At 42.1% G+C, this 20,309-nt stretch overlaps 1 protein-coding gene across 2 annotated transcripts; it reads left to right on the top strand.

Moving 5' to 3' along the window:
• Positions 1–2,453: 2,453 nt before the first annotated feature.
• LOC119411122 (Golgi integral membrane protein 4) lies at positions 2,454–9,239 on the top strand. Of its 2 annotated transcripts, XM_037678051.1 has the most exons (6): positions 2,454–2,697; positions 3,033–3,163; positions 3,416–3,622; positions 4,537–4,599; positions 6,722–6,805; positions 9,017–9,239. In XM_037678051.1, the coding sequence occupies exons 2-6, from the start codon at positions 3,059–3,061 to the stop codon at positions 9,173–9,175; spliced, it is 618 nt and encodes a 205-aa protein (XP_037533979.1). In that variant the 5' UTR covers positions 2,454–2,697; positions 3,033–3,058; the 3' UTR covers positions 9,176–9,239. The 2 variants fall into 2 exon arrangements, with proteins under 2 accessions (XP_037533979.1, XP_037533978.1); XM_037678050.1 differs by lacking the exon at positions 2,454–2,697 and having other exon boundaries at positions 2,950–3,163.
• Positions 9,240–20,309: the final 11,070 nt, after the last annotated feature.

Below are 20,309 nucleotides of genomic sequence, written 5' to 3'. Positions count from 1 at the left end.
CCCTCCCCCACTCACACACCTCCAGCCATAGTCCTGATAAGAAGTGTGTGTTTCTCAGCCAGCTCATTTGAGCTCTGACACAGGTCCACATCATAAGGGAGGGGAGGGAGTGCGGAGAGGAGCAGAGCATCTTGTTTCCATAACATCTAATGAGAAATTGAAATAGTCAGCCTTCCAAAGCCAGATTCAGATTTCAACAATGTTTTGGGTCAGGCCGAGATTGTTAATTTCCGCGTCTGCCTTTACAGTCTCACTAGTACATCTCATGGCGACTCCAAACAGATGAATTGTGATTACTTACGCCCAAGTCATGCTTACAACTTCTCCAAGACCTATTCCTTCCAACCATCCATGAACAATGCTAGAAGTTCCACAGTCCTGCCTGCTCAGCTCTTGATACATGTCCACAGATAGTTCACACAGAGTCTGAGTGTTGCCAAGCCTGGCAAACACATTGCAGACAGCTTAAACAGCTGCTGACGTTTCCATATTTGTCAATAATCCAGATTTCCACCGACTCCAAAAAGCAGAATCCAGTTATCATAAATCAATTGTGTTTTCGAGGTAAGAGGGCTCTCCTTCACCCTGTCTTCTTGTTGAGAACATTTGATCAATTGCATTGAGAGACCAGCTGAACAAATCCACAGTTTACAGTTTGGAATATCCTGATGCATGCTCAATAATCCAGGTAGAAAAATCTAAAAAAGTTAAATCTGGTCCTCTGGACATTCAAAAAAACAAAACAAAGCAAATCAACAAAATAATGTAGAAACGTTTCGTCTCTCATCCGAGAAACTTCCTCAGTCTGAGGAGCTGTATTCAGCTCAGTCTCTTAAATAGCACCGTCTCAGAGTGGATCAACCAGTTTTGCTGCTGACAACTAAGTTAGTTGGCAGCTCAGAACACCACATACAGACCACCATGGACTTTGTGGACAAGGTGAGGGATGTCATCATGGAGACTGATGAAACAATGGTCTCTTTTGATGTCACATCACTCTTTACGTGCATTCCTGTTGATGATGCAGTAGAGGTGGTCAGTTTAAGATTAAAATCAGACACCACTCTGAGCAGCAGGACCACACTTTCTACAGAACAACTGTGTCAACTCTTGAAACTGTGCCTGCAGTCAACCTCCTTCACATATGGGGAGCAATATTATAGGCAGAAACATGGGTGTGCTATGGGGTCTCCAGTTTCTCCTATTGTTGCCAACCTGTACATGGAGGAGGTAGAAAAGAGAGCCTTGACGTCCTTTTCAGGGACACCACCAAGTCATTGGTTCAGGTATGTTGACGACACCTGGGTTAAAATTAAATCTCAGGAAGTCCAACATTTTACTGACCACATCAACTCTGTGGATAAATACATCAAGTTCACACGAGAAGATGTAAAAAATGGCAGGTTGGCTTTCTTAGACTGTGAGGTCTCAGTCTCTGATAGAGGACATTTGCAAACTGAGGTGTACCGCAAACCCACCCACACAGACCAGTATTTGCAGTTTGACTCCCATCACCCTTTGGAGCACAAGTTGGGAGTCATCAGGACTCTGTATCACAGAGCAGACAGCGTCCCCACTAGCTCAGGAGCCAGGCAGAAGGAGAAATCCTACACAAGACAGGCTCTAGAGCAATGTGGATATCCTAACTGGACCTTCCTGAAAGCAGAAAAGAAACCCAAACAGGACTCCAGTCAGCCATCAGGTGAAAAGGAGGAACCCAGATCCAGACCAGTGGTCATTCCATATGTTGAGGGAGTATCAGAGAAACTGAGACGTTTATTTTCTAAACATAACGTCCCAGTGGCTTTTAAACCCCAAAATACATTACGGCAAAGACTGGTTCATCCCAAAGATCCAGTCCCCCGGCACAAACAGAGTAATGTTGTGTATGCTGTTCAGTGTCAGGAGGGTGATCAGTCTTACATCGGGGAAACTAAACAGCCACTGGCCAAAAGGATGGCCCAGCACAGAAGATCGACATCATCAGGCCAGGACTCTGCGGTCTACACTCATCTCCAGGCCAGCGGTCACTCTTTCAGGGATGAAGATGTTCACATCCTGGACAGAGAGGAACGATGGTTTGAGAGAGGAGTAAAGGAGGCCATCTTTGTGAAAAGAAATCGTCCATCATTAAACAGGGGTGGAGGCCTCCGGGTTCAACTGTCCCCCTCTTACAATGCTGTGATTGCTAGTATCACTCAGCCCTCTGTGAATAGTAAACAGCCATCAGTGTGCTAATGATCCATTGTTAGGCTGATGGTCCTTCTTGAGCATGTGATCAGCTGGTTTTGGTTGTCAGCAGCAAAACTGGTTGATCCACTCTGAGAAGGTACTATTTAAGAGACTGAGCTGAAAACAGCTCCTCAGACTGAGGAAGTCTCTCGGATGAGAGACGAAACGTTTCTACATTTTTTTGTTGATTTGCTTTGTTTTGTTTTTTTGAATGTCCAGAGGACCAGATTTAACTTTTTTAGATTACAGTTTGGAAGTTTGCAAAAAGGGCCTCTGAAAAAGGTTCACAAGACAAAAAGCAAAGCAGGGACGGAGCAGAGGAGGAAGTGTCTGCCTTCATCGAGAGTAAGCAGAAAAAGAAAAAAAAGATCAGCACATGGGTATGAAATGCTAACACAAGGTTTAATTTCACTCTAACAGTGTACAACATGAGAGTACAAAGTGACCCACAGCTGTGGAATGGAGGTAAGAAGTGAAGCACAACAGATTTAAAAAATGAAGCAAACACTGTAGTGGTGCAGCAGAGAAGAATTTGCAGCTAATTTCGGCTTTCATCAACTGAAATGCTAAATAAAGGACATAAACTGCTTTCAGTCATTTTAAAGCATAAATAGGTGAATTTATGAGTATTGAACTTCTAAAAGTGTGACTTCAATAATCAGATATTAAGATTTTTTTTGGTTATTTTAATGGTCTAAAGAAGATTTGACAATGATTATCACCACATCATGGTACAAATGCAGCTCAAAATGTTTTCTGAAAAAACACTTGGAGGTGTGGTCCAATGGAAACCCATCCAGTCAGTGGCAGGTGACTGCTCTACTGGATGTTGTTTATGCATTTTCTTTATGCAGAGAGGGGAGTTCACATGTTACACGAGGAGGAAGAGAAGGAAAAACGAGAAGCGGATCATCGGGTTCCACCACATCAGGTGAATTTTATCTCCATTAAAAAGCATCCTCAGCATTTGTCAGTAAATGTTCTCACTTATGGATTCATCAATCCATGAAAGCTTACTGCATTTGTCCATTTGTCTTGCAATGCACAAACCTTCCATTTGATCATATTCTAGCCTAATTTAAACCACCTACTCCACGGTCATTGCACCGTTGTTACTTTTATCTTTTTAGTCAGCCACTTTTTTCTCTCCGACATCAAATTCATGTTCTGTCATCTTCTGCAGGTTGCTGTGGACGGTGAGGTGGATCCTGAGGACGACCCCAACAACCAGGGAGAGGACGAGTTTGAGGAGGCAGAGGACGAGCGTCCAGCGCACAGGGTTGCCGAAGAGGAAGAAGGGCCAGAAGAGGAAGAGGAGCCGGCAGCTCCTGCCCAGCACATTAACACCCACCTGAGACCCGTACATCCTGCTGTGGAGGATGAACTGGTGGTGAGTAAGAGGACAGAGATACAAAAAAACCCCCAGAAGCTAACACAAAATGCAAAGCTCCAGAGGTTACAGCAGCTGGAAAACCTCAAGTGCTGAAATAGGTACAAGGTTGAACAAGAGTACCGCATATGCCCACGACAAACATACAGTAAGTGCAAAATAAAGTACCAAAAAGTGAAAATGAAATATAATATTTACAAGGTCCAGAAGAAATGTAGTAAACAATAACATGGTAGAATATAACGGTGCAAGTAGGATGAATTTGAATGAATAAGTATTTCAGTAATATGAGCTTAAATTCACATGATATATATTGCACATAATTAACATAAACTGCACAGGTTGTGTGACAGGTTATTGCACAGGTAGTGAGTAACAGTGATATTGAGTTATGATGGTAAAGTCGATACATGATACAGCCACATAGAGCAGCAGCAACAAACCTATTAGGTGTCACAAGCTAATATTAGTCATATTAGTTGTCACAGATGTGGCTTGGTGCAAAGTTATTCCCAGTTGTTCAGTATTATTATCAAGAGTTCAGTAATCTGACAGCTTGTGGATAATCACTGTTTTTTAGTATTTTCGTGTACGATGGCAGATTCCTGTATCGTCTGCCTGAGGGTAGTAGATGGAAGAGTCCTTGTGCTGGGTGGGTGTGGTCCTTAATGATGCTGCGTGCTTTACGCAGACATCGGCTGTGGTAGATGTCCTGGATGGTGTGGAGACTGCGACCAGTGTATATGGCATTTTGTTAAATTATCTTGAGCAGATCAGACGTTCTGGGCGGGACAGTGAAAGTTTACAGACAGAGGCTACTATGCCGTTATACTTTCAACATTTTCATTAGCCTTTCAACTGGGGTATCAAAGTGAGGAAGGATGTAGAATAACTTGTGATTTGTGTGCTTTTAGATGGCTGGAAACCCAGATCAACAGGAAGATGCACTGGATGACCAGTACCAGGAGGAAGATGAGGTAACAAACTCAAACTTGTCTGAATCATCACAAAATGTAGAAAACTAACATGAGGGTCCTGATCAACAAGCCAAAGAAGTCGAGTGGTTTTTTTGGCTGTCTGATTATGCTGTTTTGTCTTGTAATGTTCAAGAACTTTTAACAAAGTCCATAAATTTGATTTTTCACACATAAAACCCTCATAATGTAAATGTGCACAACTCATTGTGACTGTAGTGATAAATAGGGTTGGGTACCTTTCTAAAAAAAATCTGTATCTGTACCGGTGTCGGTACCTTCACTTCGGTGTCGGTTCCTGGACGGTTCTTTTTTCGGTACCAATTTTGTAATTACTATTAATTCTAACAAGAATAAAATTACGTTACACATTACAGTACAAATTGTGAATTTTATTTTTAACTTTGGTATTTCTATTCCAAGCAGTTTTCTTACATTAAAATAAACCAATAATTTTCCAGATCAAAAGAACAGTTGCGAACAACAAGTGACACGTCAGTGTCTAATGCTCACTGCTACACACTGAGGACCTTTTCACTGAACAGTTTTTCTTCAGAAACAACAACATGTCTGCTTTCTGTGGACACAAACAAGCCCGCTCCTGGCTGATGGTGTCTCCAGCAGTAGGAAGTGTTCACTCTGAGGGTGTGGATGATGCTTGTTGCACACACAGATACCTGGTTGTCAGTTTGACAGCACTGACATATTGTCCCTCACATCCCACCAGCAAGTCACTGGATTCACTGAAGTTAGGGTTGATGCAGACTTCTGCACCTCTGTGTCTCTGCCTGAATCTTCTCTGTGGTTCTCTGTGGTTTAGGGCTCTGATCATCTCCCTAATTGACATGAGAACAAAACATCAACAATAACATGGTTGTGTTATTATTGCTCAAAAAACATTATCTAGGCTGAGAGATAGAAGTTTAACTGGTCGACAAAATATTTTACAGCTTAACTTACCTCCACCATGCAGCTCCACTGTAGAAAAGACAGCAAACTTTTAACAACAAAGTCTAATTGTCCTGTGGCCTCCACCTCACTTTCTGTCTGTCCTCACATCTGGGTCAGAACTTCCTGTGAGGAGAGCATTAACATGAACAGTGAACATTAGTGAACTGTTTAAGCAGCTGACTGGATGGATGAGCACATTTTTACAAGCTAAGATTTATCTGTTACGTCAATCTTTAGTTAGCTTCTGAGTTTAGCTAGCTACGCAGATAAAATCAATTTACACACTAATATCTTAAAGTTAGCATTATTTCACCGCAATGTATGTGTTAAGCTGCAATAACGTTAACAAACGTAACAAAGTCCATGCTCAATAATCCAGGTATAAAATCCAACATTTTTCAGTCAGGTTAACAGACGTAAACTCACCAGTTGAAACACAGAGCCGTCCTCGGGAGTTCTTTGATGAAGACGAGTCCGGCTGTGGAGATGTTGATTCAGTCCGTTTCACCCACACACAGAGACTGACTCACGCTGAGAGGAGGAGGGGGGAGGAAGCTGCTGTCCGTCTCTCTTCTTGCAGAGAAACACAGAGCAACTTTCTGCACGTGTGTTGTCGGAGCCCTTTGACAACACGCGCTGCACACGTGAACCCTGTCTGTGGGCGTCACCAGCACCATAGACATACATTGTACATAGAATAGCAGCTCTATACAGCTCTGGGTGTAAACACGTAGTCTGTTTTGTTATACGTCTGGTGTTTTACCTGCCTGCGTGCTGAAACCACGTGACACGTTACAGCCGATACCAAAACTTGACACCGAAAAAAGAGTGACATTTCAATCCATACACCGACCGGTGCAGTTCGGTCGGTGCCATAAAAGAACCTCGGTTCGGTACTCAGCCCTAGTGATAAACTCCTAAAGCTTGACTTTAGCATTTAATTCCATGTTAAATTTTAAAGTCCTGGGAGGTTTGGCTGCTGCGCCGCGCGGGGTGTTGATTATGCATCAATGTTTGTGTCTCCCCAAGCTGCAGTAAACTGGTCATGTACAAATACAGACGTTTATTCTTTTAGTACATGTCATGATTTTCATGTGGGGCGAGTGGTTCTGTCAGAGGGAGTGATCTGTTTACTACATTGTAGGCTTGTTGTAATGACTTTGTCCTGCTTAAGGCCCAGGAAGACATAGCTGGTGGGCAGAAAAGAGAAGAAGAAGGAGTTGAAGAAGATCCATATAATGAGGAGAATGCAGAACAGGTGAGTCTCCTGTTATTAACAGAATCCTTGAAATGACCTGCGTCCTTCCACAGGCCTTTAACAAACACGTTCTAAGTTAAAAATTAAATTAAATCAAGAAATAACATTGCCACAAAGAAATAAATCTAATTCTTTATTTGTTTTGATCATAATGTGATGCTGGATATCAACTTTTTTTTCCGTTACCTCATTAGATTTGAGCTCTTGTGGCAACTACAGGGATTACCCCATTTTGTTTCACTTAAGGCTTCATCCAGAAGCTGACAACTATCAACAAGATCATTTTCACTTTACACCTGAACCATCAGCTTTTATTCCAAAGATCTATTCGCAGCACTTACACCATTTTATTTCCAATGTTCCATTGCTAAACAGACCATCAACAAAATAGATTAAAACATGGAGCATCCTGACATAAATTTAGTTTACTGGTATTACTGGCCTAGATGGCCACGCTCAGCCGAGACGCTTCTTCACAGTCTCCTGGTGAACTCGATATTTTTTTGTTCCCGTTGCTTTTGCTTGAACTTTCTTTTGCTCTTACAATGAACATCCACAGTACGGGTATGACCATGACACACTTGTGGAGTTTTCTGTATCTTTGCCTTGCCATCGTGCCATCGTGGTTCAGTCCTTCCAGCCTTGGCTGGAGACCAAACTCTATGGACCTGTTTGGTTCCACGGGAAACCTTGGATGTTCTCCGTCTGCCGGACCCAGTTCTGGAGGGCTGTCTGGGAGGCAGCTGCTGCGGTCTCGGTTTCCATCGGGGTGCTGACGGGACCTGCTACCTAGACCTGCTAATGCTGCTAACAAGATCCTCTGTCTGCCTGCACGGACCAAACTCTGCAGACCCACTTGGTTCCCCGGGGGAACCTTAGATGTTCTCTGTCTGCTGGACCCAGTTCTGGAGGGCAGCTGCTGCAGTCCTTATTACCATCATGCTGCGGACGGGACCTGCTAATGCTGCTAACAACACCACGCCACTAACTGAACCTCACTGCTAACAGTAGCATGCTGCTAAGATAACTTCACTGTCATCAGAACCACTCTGCCAATACGACCATGCTGCTGTAGATTTATTAATTTTTTACTTTTGGCGCCTTGTTCCTGTATTTTTGTTGCATGCTTTGAATAAATCCTAGTTTGTTCATTTAGTTTGTTAGTTTAGTTCATGTTAGTGTAGTTTATGTTAGTTTAGTTTATGTTAGTTTAGTTTATGTTAGTGTAGTTTATGTTAGTTTAGTTTATGTTAGTTTAGTTTATGTTAGTGTAGTTTATGTTAGTTTAGTTTATGTTAGTTTAGTTTATGTTAGTGCTCACATTAAGCGTGTAAATTATAGCCGAACAGAACCTATGAGAACCGTGCTACTGTTGTTCAGTGTATTATTTTGCACTATTAATGAGTCAGAGTCAGAGTTTCTTTATTGTCATTCGCACCTCGTGGTACATGTGGTGGAGCAAAATTATGTACACAGGGTCCCAGTTACATCCAACAATAAAATGTATAAGAAAAACAGTAATAACATCTAAGATATGAACTAAGAAAAACATAGACTAAATATACACTAAGCGCTCATAACATAAAAACATTGAACAATGACTGGCATATCTTAGATCTTTAAGTTTAGTTTGGTGTTTGTTTAGCGTATATCTTAGTTTATATCTTGGTCCAGAATGCAGCAGCCCAATTTTTAACCAGTACAGGCAAAAGAGAGCACATCACACCAGTTTTGGCCTCCCTGCACTGGTTACCGGTTCACTTTCGAATCCAGTTCAAAATACTCATGTATGTCTACAAATCGCTGAACAGTGTAGACTTGCAGCTGGAACTGCATCAAAAGGCGGCACTACAAAGTATTAACGCAAGGGGGCCCAATAATATTGCACGCCCCACTTTTCAGTTTTTTATTTGTTAAAAAAAGTTTGACACATCCAATAAATTTCATTCCACTTCACGATTGTGTCCCACTTGTTGTTGATTCTTCACAAAAAATTAAAATTTTATATCTTTATGTTTGAAGCCTGAAATGTGGCAAAAGGTTGAAAAGTTCAAGGGGGCTGAATACTTTCACAAAGCACTGTATGTTTCAATTTGAAAGATGTTTTAAAATTTACAAGTCATTTTGTTCTGTTTTAGTTACATTGTTTCATGCTTTTTTTATTTTTATGTGGTTTTACATGAACGTCATGCGCTCATCTGCTGCCCTCAGAATGATGTAAAAAACCAAGAGGGACTACGAAAGGAGGAGCACCACCAAAATGGAGTGAAGACTAACGAAGAGGAGAATTATGAGGAGGAGGAGGAGGACGAGCTGGTGGAGGACACAGCTGGTGGAGTTAGGAGGACCAATCGGAGGGCAGAAATGTAGGACTGGTGCAAAGTTCGGCTGCTAGTCTGCCCAGTCAGGTCTGTCCTTCCCAAAGGAATCAAACCAGTGAAGCAGAGTTCCACTAAAGGTAATCTGAAAACTGTTCCTGAAAGATGGGAATAAAAACACTACACTGTGGAAACGGACACAAGTTTTAGGTCATAAATGGTTTAAACTATTCACTCGGTTTCTTTTTGTTCATTAATCTACATTGTGCCTAAATGTCCGTCTGGTTCAGAGAATGTATTTTATCCATGTGCCATCTCTTATGTGTGTATTAAAGGAGCAGATATATTTTTTATCTAATGCTGTCTTCAATTCTGGCCTTTTTTTTTAGTTTTTATGCAAAATATTATATTTGATGTTAATTTTAGGCCTGACATTCCAGTCAGTCATGACATTTGTTTGATCGTTTTGTTATTTATTGCTGATGAAAACAACTCTGACAATCATAAGAAGTGTCGCGTGCCTTTCGCTTTCTGTCTCTGATGGATGAAGTTTGACACAATGACTCTAACCAGCTTTCTGAGGCGGACACGCTGGCGCGTTTTCACAGGATGTTTCTGCAAAATGCCAATCAAAGAGACATTTCTGCCGAAGCCTCTAAGTGCCGAGCGTAACGCCGACATGTGCCTTTTCATTCATGGAAACTTCCTGCCTGTCCCAGTCGGTTAACGTTTCAAAAATACTTTTAAAGTGGCAGAAGAACGATTTCCAGTCAGCTGCTGCTGTGAATGAATTTCTCAAATTAAATGCAGTTTACTACAGCGTCCTTTTAACCTACTGTACAATGTAAAGTAAAAGTATTTGTAAATTTGTACACCTTTTTTATTTGATACAAAATGAGGGATTCTTACTGTGTTGACTTATGTCCGGTGTTTACAATAAAAAGAATAAAGGTCGTAAATGTGTTGTCTAAGACTGTTTGTAAATCTGCTGACAAGGACTGATCATTAGTAGAGTCGCTCTGTGTGTGTGTGTGTGTGTGTGTGTGTGGGGGGGGGGGTGTTTAAATCTTTCTGGACATTCTTGAGCCAAGTTCAGCTTTTCTCAGAGTAAAGACAGAAATATTTGACATTGTTTACATTCAAACTGAAACAAGACGATTTTAAATGAAGGAATTAAATCTTACTTCTAACCTACAAAGCCCTCAACAGCCTAGCTCCATCTTATATTACAGATCTTATTGTTCCATATTTTCCTAACGGAGCACTTCGCTCTCAGACTGCAGGTTTACTTACAGTCCCTATAGTTTCCAAAAGCAGAATGGGAGAAAGATCTGTTCCTCTTAAACCAAAAAATGTTTTGGAGATCAGTCTCAGCTCCTTTATCAAATATTGGGTCAGTATTTGTAAAATTGACTGAGTTATAAGCATCACTATGTTCTTTAAGGTCAGTGGCTGTGGTAGCCATTTTGAAAAGGGTTTTAAAGGGTCATTGCAGGTGTCCATCCAGTTCTTACTGTCCTCAAATGTATTAATATTTTTCCTGTGGTCCACGAGACATTTTGCTAACAGACACAGGCAAAAACATCCTAATGTTGAAATACAATAATGTTTATTGATAATTAAAACCAGCAGCAGTAACGAAAATTAAAACTTTAATTTTCCGTGTCATGGGCACACAGTTGTTCAACGCTGCACTCTGGAAGCCTCAAATGTTCTCGTTTCTGAACTCCCGCCAGCCCAGTTCCTTTCCCGAGAGCTGAAAATGACTCGCATGGGAAATAAACAGACAAACGGAGAGGAATGAAAACCAAACGAGAGAAGACCTCCTAATAAATAACATTTATCCCTAACGCACAGTCTCCATCAGATCATCCCCCTCAACCGTCACCCTCCATTTCTGCTCTTCCTCTCCGTTCCTGTCCTCATCCCTGAGGGTCTTCCTCATATTTCCGCCCTCTCTGCCTCTCACCGTGCCCTCCTCCCCCCTTTCTTCCCGTCACCATCCTCTCTGCTGTTATGAGACTGCTGATTTCCTGCCCTGGAGGGACAACGGGATGCCGGAGGAGTGCAACACTAACAGGTGTCTCATTACTCTGCTAATAGCAGGCCACAGGGACACACACACACACACACACACACGTGTTCTTTTACAGAACCAAGCAGTGGCAGAGATGATGACTACTTTTTTCACATTCTTGCACCCCTCTCAGTCATTTCACGGATGAATTACCAGGCATGAGTAAATTTAACGTGCTGATTGCCCGAAGCCAAAATCTCTCTGGCGATGCACAAAACCCAAACGACAGATCGTCAAGTCTTCTACTTAACACCAACACGAGAGCTACTAGAAAGCCGAAAGTTCTCTTCTAGATAACTTGTTTTCTAGACTCAATCTTTCTGGGTGCAAGTATTATCTTCTATTTGAACCCACTGCAGTAAGAAGTCCTGCACAGCAGCAATGATGGCAGCAATTAACGAAGCTCAACACACACACACACACACACAGTTTCAACGAGCAGCTGCTCTGCTTGACCTGGATCCTGTTTGCAGCATGAAGATCCACTGAGCTCATTATCCTGCAGCTTCTCATCCATCAGCTGGAGCCTCAGCTTGTTGCACTGAACACACGGACACATGAAGCAGCCTTCCACACTTAAACAAATCCTAATGAGGCATGTAACTGCTAGTCTGAGCCAGACTCCTTAGGCTTGTTAGGGAGCATTCGCTGCCCAAGTTGTGTGTCTCTGCATTGCTGTGAGCACAGAGGGCTGAAATTCTGCTAACGAGTGTGTGCTTGCACATGCAGCTCACTGTGCCTGTTAATGTGCACATGTGGCAGCATCCATACCCTGCAGCATCACATAACAAAGTGTGTTTGTGTTGCAGGTGAATGCTGAAAGTTAAACCATCATAAGCGAAGAGTTGATCACTGTGATGTTTGAACAAATCAACAACAGGAGAGATGCAACTAGTATATAAAGGAAGCCCCCCCCCCCCCCCCGCCCCACTTTTCATTCAGTAATTGAATTCAGAATCTTACTTCTAATCTACAAAGCCCTCAACAACCTAGCTTCATCTTATATTTGAGATCTTATTGTTCCATATTTTCCTAACGGAACACTTTGCTCTCAGACTGCAGGTTTACTTGTGGTTCCTAGAGTTTTCAGAAGCAGAATGGGAGGAAGATCTTTCAGTTATCAGGCTCCTCTCTTGTGGAACTCTCCAGTTGTTGATTTGTTCAAATATCACAGTGATCAACTCTTCGCTGATGATGGTTTAACTTTCTGTCCGTGAGGCTGAAACATTGCCCTGTTTTAAGACTTTCCTTTTTAATAAATCCTATAGTTATGGTTGACTTGTTATGGTGCTATAGGCTTAGACTACTGGAGGACAAACTGACCTCATTTCCTTAAACGAATTGTTAAAATTGCATAGGTTTCATTTGATATTATTTCTGTCAACGTGATTCTTGACCTGCCATTGTGTATCTGTTCCTCTCAAACCAGCCGGTCAAAGCAGATGGCGCTTGTCCTGAGCCTGGTTCTGCTGGAGGTTTCTTCCTTTTAAAAGGGAGGGTTTTTTTTCCACTGTTGCCACTGTGCTTGCTCAGGTTGGGAGACCGCAATGAAGTGAACATTCAACTTGTCTGCTGGATTCCTTAGATAGAGAACTTTAATAATTGGCTTTTCTGTGTATGTGAATGTTCCTGTAAAGTGCCCTGAGACAACTTTGTTGTGATACGGTGCTATATAAATAAACTGAATTGAATGGAGTAGTTTATCGGAACACGTAGTTACAGACTGCTACTGAAAGGTCGAGGCGGATGATAATGTTTGCCCGCGTCAGTGTATGTGTTTGTCTTTTAGATTATCTCATGAACCACTGGGTGGGTTTTAAAGAAAACTCCCTGAAAGATTTGTCAGATTTGTTTCGTCTCAAACTTCTCCTTAATGCCGATAAAACCAAATGGATGCTTTTTTCAAACAGAGAGTCGGTCCCAGCAGTGCTTCCTCTGATTTTATCCTCAAATGGTGTCCCTATTGCGTTTGTCCAGTCCTATAAATATTTGGATATCTTGGTCGACTTGCATCTCTCTTTTAAGCTCCATGTGGAAAACTTGGTAAAGAAACTGAAAGTTAAACTGTGTTTCTTTTTCAGAAACAGATCCTGTCTAACCCTAAATGCTAGGAAACGCCTTGTATCTGTGACTTTCCTTCCCTCCATTGATTACGGCGACATTATTTACATGAACGCTCCTACAAGAACCCTGCAGATGTTGGATGTTGTCTATCATGGTGCACTAAGATTCATAACTGGCTGTGATTATCGTACCCACCACTGCACCCTGTATTCACTGGTTAACTGGTCATCATTAACTTCACGCAGACTCTCTCACTGGTACATTTTCATCTTTAAATCACTTCTTGGTCTGCTGCCTTCATACATCTCCCCCTACATGTCTCTGCGTGAGTGCAGCTACGGCGTGCGCTCTCAGGACATTATTACCTGCAGTGTTCCCTCAGTGAGGACTGAACTAGACAAAAGGGCTTTCTCCTCAGCTTCAGATCTTTTTGTACGTTATTCCAGTTAACAGGAGCACTCGACCTTGACCTCTCTGTGTCTTCAAATATCTGTTAAGTTCCTGACAAAAACCAACGCAGACATGTTCCTGTTTTTAGTTTTCTACACCGCCTTATAATCCAGCTGTTTTTTTTTTGTTGTTGTTGCAACTTTTCCTTTTAATTACCATTTTATTTTCACTTGTTTATTTTTTTTTTATTTGTACGCATCCTTTGATTGTCTACTGTTGTCATCATTCTTTGTTAAAATTCAGGTCTCTCTTGTAAATGAGTTCCTGAGGCTCAGTGGGACTAACCTGTATAAATAAAGGTTGAATGAATGAATGAAAGCATTGGACGCACATGGCTAAGGCCTTTAGGAATAAATAATACAGGTTTGAGCATTTTTATACTAAGTCATAAATCCAGTCAATTTGAGAGCTTTACAACTCAGTGGTGATTAGTGGTTGTTTTATGTCTGACTGGAGTCCATGGGCCATTATCTTGTCAGGAGGAGGAGGATAGGACATTATCATAAAGGAGTGGGGACATTAAATATTTGGTACATCTCAGAAGCAGATATCCTGTTTGTCTCGTCTTGAAGGCCCAGAAGCTACATTTCTATTGACTTCTGTGCTGATAAAAACTCTTGGATCTAATGAGATTCTGTCCTGCAGATCTTCTGGAGCAGTGAGGCGCGCCAATGTGTCGGCTCAGCAAAGACCAGAGAGACATCGAGCTTTTCTGTGTCAGCGGAACCAAATCTTACCTTGATCGTTCCTTTTGTATCTGATCTCTGCACCACATTCAGAAAAAACATATATGGACATATATCAGTATAAAAATACGTCTTTAATGTGTACAAATATGTGTCTTTGACCATTTTGAGCAGAATTATCAATAACTAAAAAAAGTGCACATTACCATTAAGTCTCTCTTCCACAGCTGTGACAGTTTGTAAAAAAAAATATAACAATTCTTCTAAAAAATCGGATCAAATGTTACCCAGCTAGTTTTCCACTGAGAATGCTGACACTTTTCGTGTGCAGCTCTTTGCTGAAGTGGAGAATCAGTCTGTACATCCAGTCTATGGAGAAGTCATAAAATATTGCACATCCTGGAGTGTTCCCGTCCTTTTAACCTGGGGGGCAGCGAGTCCTCTGGCATCTTAGAGATGCCGTCCAAGACCTGGAGATTTGGCAAGCAGGAGAAAACACTGCAGACAAGGAGAAACAAGAGACAGGGTAAAGTGGAGCTGAGAAGGACCCTCTCCTCTTGTTCTGCGTATCGTTTATGAGCCAAGTCTTCTCACCGTGTGCGGTAGTCCTGAGTGAAGGTCACGGGGTTGCGGGTCAGGTTTAGGGACTTCAGCGGGCTGTTCCTCAGAGCTCCCAGCCCCTCCAGGGAGCTGACGGCGTTCTCTGACAGACAGAGGTGCTCCACCGTGGGGAGCTTTGGCAGCTGACGCAGACAAACTAGGTGGTTGCGGTGCACATTCAGCATCCGGCACCTGCCCCCCAAAACAGTCACATTTTTTTATTATATTTGTTTAAAGAACATTACAGACTCTGAAACTCATTGAGACAAAAAATGTAAAGTTACAGTGGTAATTCTATTTTCCTTAAAGCGACAAACATCAAACAAATCGTCCTTAAAAACCATTAGAGAAGTCACAATCAGGTGGACAACAGGAAACCAGGACAATTTAGGAGTCTTTGCTCTTAAAACTGACTTCAGTGGAGCTTTGGAACGTTAAAACAGTTGTTCCAAAGCTGCCATCTTTAACTAAACATTCATTTAAACTCCTTAAAATAGTCTGACGTGAGTTCCAGCGCTGCAGGGACAACATCCGGGAAGTACTTGTATCCCTGCAGAGCGTGCCCACACAGATGCAGCCAACAAGCTGAACCTAAAGCAGTGAAATGTTTCTGCACGTGCGTCACAGAACGTCTCCATCCTGACCACTGAATGCTCTCTGCTCCGCTGTTACAAGTGGCAGAATAACGTTGAACAGATTTGTATGGTTCTTCTTAGAAAACTCGTTTGCATTACCGTATTTTTCGGAGTACAAGTCGCTCCTGAGTATATCAGTCAACAAAAGCATCATGAAGAGGAAAAAACATACATAAGGCATGGCACCATCCATCCATCCATCCATCCATCCATCCATCGTGGCCATTCCTCTGCTTGCACCAGCTGAGTGAAGCGAGCGCACATGGGAGGACTTGCTGTTGCAGTTCTTAGAAATTTAACGAGATTAACGTTTAAGAACATTTATTTGTTTGACATTATAGCAAAGGTGTGTCTCTAACTTTTCCTTAATAAATGCACTTTAATGGTCAAAACAGTTTCATTTCCTCTGGGCAGCACAGCACCATCCATCCATTGTGGCCAGAGCTGCTAGCTCTCCAGCGTTCCTCCGCCTGCACCAGCTGAGTGAAGCAAGAGTGCACTGGAGGACTTGCTGTTGCTAGAAATTTAAAGTGTCAGTCAAAAATGGTGTTATGAATGTGGGGGTGGGGTGGGGGAACGTATATAAGTCGCTTCGGCATATTAGTCGCAGGACTGACAGATCTGTGCAAAAAACTGCAACTTAAACGCTGGAAAATACAGTACAAGTCGCTTCGGAGTACATTACGTTACGTACGTTACTTTTTTTATGCGTGACCTCTGACCCCGGGAAACGTGGGCCGGTGTCGTGCCAAGAATCAACTGGCGGCCGCAGGAGCGCTCACGGACTGTTGCAGTTCGTCGAAATTGAACAAGATTAACACTTAAAAACAATTATTTGTTTGCTCCACATTATAGTAAAGGTGTGTCTCAGTTGAACTTTTACTTAATAAATACACTTTAATGGTCAGTGTTTGGTGGGGGGGCGGCAGGGGTATAGATATAGCCTATACATATAGTAGTTGTCAAAAGCCTAGAGGGCCATCTTACGCCTCTGACAGCTGCAAATGGTAATGTTTCCTCTGCTTCATGTCAGTATGAATGAACACTTAAAGCGTCAGTCAAAACTTGTGTTATGAATATGGGAAAAAGTATATAAGTCGCTTTGGTGTATAAGTCGCAGGCCAATCTATATATATTAAAAAAAAAAACCCTGCAACTTATACGCCGAAAAATATGGTAGTTGCTATGAGTTGGCTGCAGAAGATGAAAGGCTCAGCGGGTAATAGATGTTGTGGTGCACTTCATTTACCTTGGCAGACGTACAGAACTCAGGTTGGTGAGAGAGTTGTCGATCAGCTGTAGTTTCTCCACACGAATCAACCTTCGAAGGATGCGGAGAAAGTTCTCTCGCTGGTAGGGATCCCCCAAGTCCTGGTAGGAAAGATTCAACTCCTGGAAAGAAAAGCAGGTGGCACAAACATCAACTTGTCTTCTTTAGCGACACAGATCTACACATCCTGTTTACATACCAAACAGTTCTCCCAGTTTTCCTGCAGTCGCTCCTCCCACCTCTGGCCTTCCTCTTCTCTCCTCTTCCTCCTCCCACCATCCAAAGCAAGGTCAGCTCCCTGCCTCAGAAACGAGTCTTCTTCTGACGGCCCTTCAATATTGTCAATATAAACAAGTAATACTGTTTACATTATTATTATTGTTAACTAGGATATTATCTGATTTGCTGCAATTTTAGCAACTTTTTGACAAAAAGTATATTTTACAGCCGAACGTTTGTTGAAGGAATGCATATCACCCACATACTGTCAGGATATGTTTGAAACTAATAAGTATTTAATGTTAATCGCACCGTTAGTGCTCAGAGAATGTATTTGCAATCAGTCTCACCAACATAAAAGAGATATTTTGCTAACAGACGGGGGTCGACTCTCAGTTAATGTTAAAGATTTAAACAAAGATCTTCCACAATCAACGCTGGGAGTGCAAGCTGAGGATTTCTCTTATTCCAGCTCAGTACCTGCACAGCTGACAAAAATAAAACTAAGATCGCTGAGATCAATTAGCTGTGGCAGCCATTTTGAATTGAGTTGATATAAAAGTGGATCAGTTGTAGAGGTCCGGGGGTTTCCTCATATCAGTCCCACCTTCTCTAACCCGGGGGCAGGTCAGCTGGTCACCGGTGACGTCGCACTGCTCCAGGCGATGCCACGACACGAAGCGGAAGCGACTTGATGGAAGCTGAAAGGAGACAGGAGAAGATAAGGAGGCCCATGTGATCAGCCACGGTGGGATCACTAACCTAGCATCCTGTAATCTGAACTGAAGCATGCAGTCTGGGTGCACAGAAGCCTCCGCACCGTTTGTTGTGGCATGAACAATAAGAATTCATACTGTCGGCCAAAGCTTAATCAAAATTCACTCATAATGTGATCTCAGCTAAAATTCAGCAGAGTGGAAGCTGTGATGTTTGGCTGTGTCAGAAAGGGCTGAGAAGAAAAAAGAACCCCACACGTTTAATCGACCACAACTTTGTATCCCTCTCTTCACAGTCTGACTAAATCAGTCACTGCAAAGGTCACTAACGAACATTTCTTTGAGTTATCACGCGCTCAGATTTTCTCTGTAACTGTTTGTCTCTGTCATCCTGCATTTTAAAACTAATCTTGCGTTTCGTTTACATTTCACTTCCTGAATCTCTCCACCGACCTTACAGCTCCACATCACACTGAAACATTCAATCAGCACCGAAGTTTATCTGAAAAAGGTGACTCGGTGTACGGACAAAAAATAAATCCTCACCGTCAAATGCTGCATTTTTAAACACACTTTATTAGTAAAATAATGCACTGTTTATGATTCATCTTCTTCCCATGTTTATTCTCCGTCTTTAATAAGATGTTGGCTCCAATTCTACATTTTCCAAAAACCTTTTTTAAACCACGTACACTCATCTCGTCCATTGTGCCTTTCTCTGTACGTGTTCGTCTAGACATAAAAATGACAAGTTATATGTGTACATTATATATATATATATATATATATATATATATATATATATATATACACAAACTGGATTCCAAAAAAGTTGGGACACTAAACCAATTGTGAATAAAAACTAACTGCAATGATGTGGAGGTGCCAACATCTAATATTTTATTCAGAATAGAACACACATCACAGATCAGAAGTTTAAACTGAGAGAATGTATCATTTTAAGGGAAAAATCAGTTGTTTCCAAATTTCATGGCATCAACACATCCCAAAAAAGTTGGGACAAGTCCATTTTTACCACTGTGTGACATCCCCCCTTCTTCTTACAACACTCAACAGACGTCTGGGGACAGAGGAGACCAGTTTCTCAAGTTTAGAAATAGGAATGATCTCCCATTCATGTCTAATACAGGCCTCTAACTGTTCAATCGTCTTGGGCCTTCTTTGTCGCACCTTCCTCTTTATGATGCGCCAAATGTTCTCTATAGGTGAAAGATCTGGACTGCAGGCTGGCCATTTCAGTACCCGGATCCTTCTCCTACGTAGCCATGATGTTGTGATTGCTGCAGAATGTGGTCTGGCATTATCGTGTTGAAAAATGCAGGGTCTTCCCTGAAAGAGATGACGTCTAGATGGGAGCATATGTTGTTCTAGAACCTGAACATAGTTCTCTGCATTAATGGTGCCTTTCCAGACATGCAAGCTGCACATGCCACAAGCGTTCATGCAACCCCATACCATCAGTGATGCAGGCTTGTGAACGGAGCGTTGATAACAACTTGGACTATCCTTGTCCTCTCTGGTCCGGATGACATGGCGTCCCAGTGTTCCATAAAGAACTTCAAATCGTGACTCATCTGACCACAGAACATTCTTACATTTTGCCACACTCCATTTTAAATGACCCCTGGCCCAGTGCAAACGTCAGAGCTTGTGGAGCTTGCTTAGAAATGGCTTCCTCTTTGCACTGTAGAGTTTCAGCTGGCAACGGCGGATGGCACGGTGGATTGTGTTCACTGACAATGCTTTCTGGAAGTATTCCTGAGCCCATTCTGTTATTTCCTTGACAGTGGCATTCCTGCTTGAGGTGCAGTGACGTTTAAGGGCCCGGAGATCACGAGCATCCAGTAGAGTTTTACGGCCTTGACCCTTACGCACAGCGATTGTTCCTGATTCTCTGAATCTTTTGATGATGTTATGCACGGTTGATGATGATAACTTAAAAGTCTTTGCTATTTTACGCTGGGTAACACCATTCTGGTATTGCTGTACTATCTTTCTGCGCCGAATGGTAGAATTGGTGATCCTCTTACCATCTTGGCTTCGGAGAGACACTGACACTCAGTCTCTCCATGTGCAAAGCTGATAGAGACATACCCCAAGAGACTTGCAGCTGGAATTGCAGCAAAAGGCGACACTACAAAGTATTAATGCAAGAGGGCCAAATAATATTGCACGCCCCACTTTTCAGTTTTTTTATTTGTTAAAAAAGTTTGACACATCCAATAAATTTCATTCCACTTCACAATTGTGTCCCACTTGTTGATTCTTCACAAAAAAATAAAATTGTATATATTTATGTTTGAAGTCTAAATTTGTGGCAAGAGGTTGAAAAGTTCAAGGGGGCCGAATACTTTCGCAAGGCACTGTACATACATATACATATGTATACATGTACATATACATACAAACTGGATTCCAAAAAAGTTGGGACACTAAACAAATTGTGAA

Source organism: Nematolebias whitei, chromosome 6, assembly GCF_014905685.2.
Source record: "Nematolebias whitei isolate Nwh7 chromosome 6, NemWhi1, whole genome shotgun sequence".
NCBI classification, from domain to species: Eukaryota; Metazoa; Chordata; class Actinopteri; order Cyprinodontiformes; family Rivulidae; genus Nematolebias; species Nematolebias whitei.
This window is presented reverse-complemented; position numbering and strand designations above follow the sequence as displayed.